The 7205-nt window shown below is 37.6% G+C and overlaps 1 protein-coding gene across 2 annotated transcripts in view; it reads left to right on the plus strand.

Annotated features, from left to right (window-relative positions):
- CRISPLD1 (cysteine rich secretory protein LCCL domain containing 1) overlaps positions 1 to 7205 on the plus strand; it is a 38051-nt gene that overhangs the window by 23900 nt on the left and 6946 nt on the right. For both annotated transcript variants that reach the window (XM_006767339.2, XM_015566274.1), the window contains 6 exons: positions 728 to 788; positions 897 to 963; positions 1166 to 1296; positions 4002 to 4045; positions 4140 to 4212; positions 5871 to 5946. In XM_006767339.2, coding sequence (XP_006767402.1) covers positions 728 to 788; positions 897 to 963; positions 1166 to 1296; positions 4002 to 4045; positions 4140 to 4212; positions 5871 to 5946 — 452 coding nt within the window. The remainder of the gene's footprint in view (positions 1 to 727; positions 789 to 896; positions 964 to 1165; positions 1297 to 4001; positions 4046 to 4139; positions 4213 to 5870; positions 5947 to 7205) is intronic.

A 7205-nucleotide genomic window follows, 5' to 3' on the forward strand; every position in this document is an offset into this window, starting at 1 on the left:
GGGGGTGGGGGTGCGGTGGAGGGGGTCAATGGGGGAAGCAGGGGGACATCTGTAATACTTTGAACAATAGTAAATTTTAAAAAACATTAATGATTTTTCTAGTTTTAAATGTTAAACAGGTATGTCAAGATTTATCATTATTTGATCATTTGTACAAATTTAAGTGGGATTCATATTCCTGAACTCCATTCTCTCTAACAGAAGGATCAGACAGGTACTACACTCCCCGTGAAGAGGAAACCAATGAAATTGAACGGCAGCAGTCCCAAGTCCATGACACCCACGTTCGGGCAAGAGCGGATGATAGTAACACAAATGAAGTTGTAAGCACGCAGCAAATGTGTAAGACTTCTGCATTATTTACGAAAATTTTAAGGTTTAGCCGGCCTGTGTGGCTCAGTGGTTGAGCAGTAACCCATGATCCAAGAGGTCACCGGTTCAATTCTGGGTCAGGGCACATACCTGGGTTGCTAGCTGGATCCCCCGTAGGGGATGTGTGGGAGGCAGCTGCCTGGTGTTTCTCTCTCATGGATGTTTCTATCTCTCTACCCCTCTTCTTCTCTAAAATCAATAAAAACATTTTTTAAAAACGGTTCCCATAGGTGGCATATCCATCTATATTTTATCACCTTTAATATTTTTAGAATGGTAAAAGCTTGCCATTATATTGACTCTGAAGAATTATATAGCACCTTTTACATTTTCTACATTATTTTTTTTCTTTTAGCCCAAATTGTTTCTTGTGAAGTAAGATTAAGAGATCAGTGCAAAGGAACAACTTGCAATCGGTAATATTTATTATTGTCAAAATTAACTGACCAAAATGTCAGAAATATTTTCATTTTTTTGCTGACATTCAGAGAAACTAAATTTTGTCCCAATTTTCTTTCATTTAGATATGAATGCCCTGCTGGCTGTGTGGATAGTAAAGCTAAAGTTGTTGGCAGTGTATATTATGAAATGGTAACTATTATAAATACAATTATTTGGAGATAGAGTCCTTTCATGTAATATTTGATTTTTAATGTGCAAAATAATTTGTATAAGCATAGATATTTTGCTCAGAAATGCTTGTCAAATTTAAAGTTATGTAAATAGTAACTAGTAGTCTTTTATCCAGAACTCTAATATTTTAATATCTTTTTCTCCACCTCTTTTCACCAAGCAATCCAGTATTTGTAAAGCTGCAATTCATTATGGTATAATAGACAATGATGGCGGTTGGGTAGATATCACTAGACAAGGAAGAAAACATTATTTCATCAAATCCAATAGAAATGGTATTCAAACAATCGGGTAAGTACCTGAATGCTCTTTTGATTTTAAATTGTAACAATGAGGCAATAAATTATTTTGGGGCAAAGCATAGAAGAATTTATACAGAGAGAAACTGGTCATTTTCAAAGTTCATTTTGGCGACAACATTTCCATAGACAAAAAGAAAGAGAAGTATTGAAATGAAAGTTGAATGCTTTGCTTCCAAAGAACATCCTGAAATAACTCCAAATTTTTTAGAGTTTCATCAAGAACGCACAAATTTATAGTGGTTTTCATTGTGAGCCAATAAACTTTTCAGCTATGACAGGAAATATTGCAGAGAAGGCTTATAGATTTGCATATTCTCCCTGCCCTGTTTAGGGAAGAATAGTTTATTTTTTACAATAGTAACTTTGTTAATAAACTGAGATTAGTAGATAACAAAGAGCATTTTTGAAAAGTCACTAAGTATATATCACCTTTCTTTTGTTCATTTAAATGTAATTTAATCTAATATAAAAGCAGTGGTTATCTTTTAAAATGTTTATCCTGTTAAGAACATGAAATATGTTATTCCAAAACCCTGTATATTTTCATATATACTCTCTAAAGAGTAGAAAAATAGGGGCTTGGGAAATATTTTTGTAGTGTCTCTTGCTTCTGTGTGAAAAAAAGAAACATTATTGAACCTCAGATGAAATGCCTTTTCTTAGCAAATGTGTCAGTTTCCTTTTGTACAGATACAATTGCACAAAACTCCAGAGTAAAGTTGAAATTCATAATGATGGGATTTTATTTAAAACGTTTGCAAATTCATGGAGTGAGATCCTTTGTAGACAGTTTTGACCAAAAGCTTGATGTGTGGTAGTCAGCCATTACCCCCATTACTCTCAAGTATAGAAACATTTATTAACTGATTCATTCTGCAAATATTTAATAACTTCCTTGAATAAATAATAAATATTAGTCATTATTTTTAGTAAGGCAAACACTGGATGTTTGATTTAAAAACATTTATCGTATTTATTTGTTTTCTCTTAACTCCTATTTGATTATGTTTATTGTGGAAACTATTGAAATTGAAAAGTGTTTCATATTAGAGCCTTCCCTTTTGCAGTAGATGCTTTTCTGAAAATCAGGATATAGATAAACCTATGAAATTGTTGGTATACAATGGTATACCTATTTTTGTTTTCCTATTTTTTTATAATGCGTATGATGAAGAGGAATTCATTCATTTACAGTAGGCATTTTACTGCATACTAGGGGGATTAAATAATGCACACTCCTATAAGGTACTTATTACTTAGTGTTTTTATAACACTACCTTGTATTTACTGTTGTGAAAGATTAAATAGTTTTGAGATTGATAACAAAGAGATCAGCCGAAACCGGTTTGGCTCAGCAGATAGAGCGTCGGCCTGCGGACTGAAGGGTCCCAGGTTCGATTCCGGTCAAGGGCATGTACCTGGGTTGCGGGCACATCCCCAGTGGGAGATGTGCAGGAGGCAGCTGATCGATGTTTCTCTCTCATCGATGTTTCTAACTCTCTATCTCTCTCCCTTCCTCTCTGTGAAAAGTCAATAAAATATATTTTAAAAAAAGATCATTCACTAATATTAAGAATGTTATTGATTTGGTTCATACTTGAAGGTAATATGGATTTAGCATAAAGTAGATGATATATTCTTATATTGCTACTTATTTAGATATTTAAATAAGAGTGTTTAAGAAAAAACAAAGTATTCATAGACCTAAAACATACAGAAGTTGTGTGGATGATGATAATACTTATAAGGAAACTAGAGGCCCGGTGCACGAATTCATGCACCAGTGGGGTCCACTGGCCTGGCCTGTGGGATCAGGCCAAAACCAGCTCTCTGACATCCCCCAAGGAGCCCCAGATTGTGAGAGGGCACAGGCCAGGCCGAGGGACACACCGGTGCATGATTGAGGCCGGGGAGGGACACAGGAGGTTGGCCAGCTAGGGAGGGACCACAGTAGGGATCCAGGGCGTGTTCAGCCCATCTCGCTCAGTCTCGATCAGCCAGACCCCAACAGTGAGCTAACCTACTGGTTAGAGCGTCTGCCCCCTGGTGGTCAGTGCACATCATAGTGACTGGTCAGCTGTTGACTGTCTGCCCTAGTGATCAGTGTTCCCACTACCACCGCTCTCCTGGCAGCCGGCAGCCTGGCTTGTGGCTGAGCAGAGCTCCCTCTGTGGGAGCACATTGACCATTAGGGGGCAGCTCCTGCAGTGAGCATCTGCCCCCTGGTGGTCAGTGTGTGTCATAGTGACCAGTCATGCCCAGTTGTTCTGCTGATAGGGTCAATTTGCATATTAGCCTTTTATTATATAGGAGTGCCTGGCCAGTCTGGGTGAGGGGCTGATGGCTGTTTTCAGGCTGGCCACAGCCCCTAGCCACCCAAGCTCCCAGTGGAGGCTGGCTGGAAGCAGGTATCTGTGATTTATTTGTCTTCTATAATTGAAACTTTGTTACCATGAGTGGAGGCCACAGCCAGCTCAGAGCAGGCGGGAAGCTGGGCTTTCTCCATCCAAGCAACCAAGCCTCCTGCTTGCTCCAGCTCAGTGGCTGCCGGCTGCCATCTTGGTTGGGTTAATTTGCATATAGTCGCTCTGATTGGCTGGTGGGCGTGGTTTGGGGCATAGCAAAGGTATGGTCAATTAGCATCTTTGTCTTTTATTAGTGTAGATGATTGACATTTTTTGTTTTCATCTTCAGGAAATACCAGTCTGCTAATTCCTTTACGGTCTCTAAAGTAACAGGTTAGCACTTTTTTTCTATTTCACTTTCTTATTATTGTGTTGCGTGCTACTGTTTCCAAAGAATTTGCTCCTTGTTTGTGTTTGATTTCTGCAGTTCAGGCTGTCACCTGTGAGACCACGGTGGAACAGCTCTGTCCATTTCATAAACCGGCTTCCCACTGCCCAAGGTAACGTTTTCTAAATGTTCGCATTCTTCCTTACCAGTGAACGTGTAAGGTGCGTCTGTCCTGTGATAACTGTTTTTGCCTGAAATTCTCGTGTCTCTAGGGCTCAAAGGGTGTGTGATCTCAAACTGCTAGGCAGCAGGCAGCAATGGGCTGTCACAAAGGCCACACATTCCTAGTGTTCTTCCCCCAAGTGCTGGAGTAGCTTCTGCTATTCGGGCAGCGGGATTTTGCCTGCGATCAGAGTGTTCACATGTGTACCAGACATCTGGCTCAGGCTGCTCAGGCTGCTATAAACACGGATCAAATATGTTTATTATAAAAGTATCATCTCCTCTTACTAGCACTTCACTTATTTTGGTCTCATGAGGCTCACAGATTTAATGAAGATCATGGTGTGTTTTATAATCTTAGAAAATGTTGTCGAATTTCTTTTTCAACTATCTCAAACCCCTGTACTTATACATTGTACTTTATAGAAAGAAGAAACAGATTGCTAAGTAAATCTGGGAAATTCTAACCTTATGATATGGTGAGAGAAGGAAAAATTTTCTGTGTCAGTATTATGGCAGGCCCTCTCTCAGGCTTGTGACAGGTTTATGAGGATTGAATAGTAAGGATCACAGTGGAGCCTTTCAGCATGAATCCTCCCTGGAGGAAATGTTCAGTAAATGGTAATTTTATACCCATGGAACAATCTATAGCAATATTGTTCTGAAAGGAAAAGATCATTCAAGTAAAATATTAATAAAAAGTTTTTTATTTTTTTCACTTGTTTCAGGAAGGGAAATACATACTCCCCAAAAGGGAAATGATATAATTTTTGTAAAATTTAACTTTCACTGTCACCAGTATAACAAATCACAGGAAATAATGATTTATGCATAATTTTGACCAGTCCCCCATCCCATTTTCTTTTATAGACCAGTGAAACAAAGGCTTTCTTCTTCTTTCTCATAAAATGTCTAATATTTGCATAAACTCGTTCATAATGGTATTTTTTATATAGTATTTTATGACTTTTAGGGAACCATATTGTGGTGCATTTGTTTATAATTGTATATCACTTAAATAAGTTGAGGCATAAATCTATTCTGAGAGAGAATTCTGAGAGCAGATAAATGAAAGGATATTAACTCAAAACAAGCATGAAGAAACAATTATTTATGATGGCCTCAACTCTAGATGACTATTTGGAAATCAACAGTTTGTAGATGATAATTAAAACCATGAAATTGGATGAGACACCTAGGATGTGAACACAGAGAAAATAAACTATGAGATCTACGAGTCAAACAATGATTCAGATTTTCCAAGTTGTCTGTTTAGTAAATTCTACAGTCACATTGGATACCAAACACCCAGATTCTTAGAGCTGCTTCCTGGTATTTCTTTCTGCTTTGAAGTCCTACATTAGAAACCTTCCTGGTAATTTTTTTTTTTTTTTTTTTAAGAAAAACACATTTGTGCCAAAGGTTGGAAGTGTCTAGTGTAAACAGAAGCAAAGGTGTCTTTTGACATTTGACCTATTTCAGAAGAAAAAAAAAGTAGGGTTTAGAATGCTGAGTTTACGTTTGTATAAGCACGTCTGTCTTCTTAGTTATAACAAAGATTGTAGTAACCAGCTACTTACTATGCATAAATAAATATTTATTTTTCAGAGTATACTGCCCTCGTAACTGTATGCAAGCAAATCCACATTATGCTCGTGTGATTGGAACTCGAGTTTACTCTGATGTAAGTATCCTCCTTCATGCAGTTCTCAGCATTCGTGAGTTTGTGTATGTGTTGAGTGTATTGTATGTGCGTGTATGTATAGGTTCCCTACATACACATTTAAATGTGTATATGTACATGTTTTAATTTATTAACTACTTTATAGAAGTGTTTGTTAAATGCAGTGCCACTGAAGGCTATATGAAAGTGCTTCAGTATATTCTTACATTTGTCCTCATTCTGGGTGCGCGCATATACTGCAGCTGCCCCCCTTGTCCAAGGTGTCACACTCCATGGTGTCAGTTACCTGCAGCCAACCATGGTCGGAAAATAAGAAATAAAAATTTTTCAGAAATGAACAGTTTGTATGTTTTAAATTGCATGCTGTCCTGAGTAACTTGATAAAGTCTTGTGATGTCCTGGCATCTCCATAATGTAGATGCTCCCCTCCTGTTAGTCACGTAATAGCCGGATCTGTTATCACATCAACTGTCATGGTATCGCAGGGCTTGCATTCCACTCACCCTTACTTTACTTCATAACGACCCCAAGTGCAAGAGTAGTGATGCCAGAGAGAAAACCTAAAGTGCTCCTTTAAGTGAATGATGACCACAGTACAGTAAGATATTCTATGGGGGTGACGGGAGGGGAGAGAGAGACACACACCACAACCTCATTTGCATAATGTATTACAGTCCATATTTATAATTGTAGTATTTTATTATTGATGTTACTCTCTTACTGTGCCTAATTTATAGTTTAAACTTTATCCTAGTATGTATATATATGAGAAATACATAGCATATATAGGGTTCAGTATTATCTGTGGTTTCTGGTATCCACCAGAGGTCTTGGAAGTGTGGCCTCCATGGATAAGGGGTGGGTGGGGTTACTATACAGAATAAGGAAAGAGATTCTGCACTGACATACATATTCTCAGAAGAGTTAATGATCAGTAATACTGAGAAATGAATATCCATATGTAAATAGGGGTGCACAATAATTTATTTTGATTAATTTTTTTTATATCCTACATCACAAACTTAATGAAATTATCTGGAGGAATTCTTGGAAGCAAAATGCATTTTGCTTTTCTTTAATCTTCCTTTTGGTTCTTCAGCATTTGAAGTATAAACGATAATTAAGAATTTGTCCAATGTATGAACAATATCTTCACTGCCAAAGGGGGATTTACAAAGTAGCATAGAATGACAAACAGATAATATGCTCAAATTCATACAAGAGGAAACCAGTTGAGGGGTGCTGTAATGGATGGCATT

The sequence above is a fragment of the Myotis davidii genome, unplaced genomic scaffold, assembly GCF_000327345.1.
Source record: "Myotis davidii unplaced genomic scaffold, ASM32734v1 scaffold200, whole genome shotgun sequence".
Lineage (NCBI taxonomy): Eukaryota > Metazoa > Chordata > Mammalia > Chiroptera > Vespertilionidae > Myotis > Myotis davidii.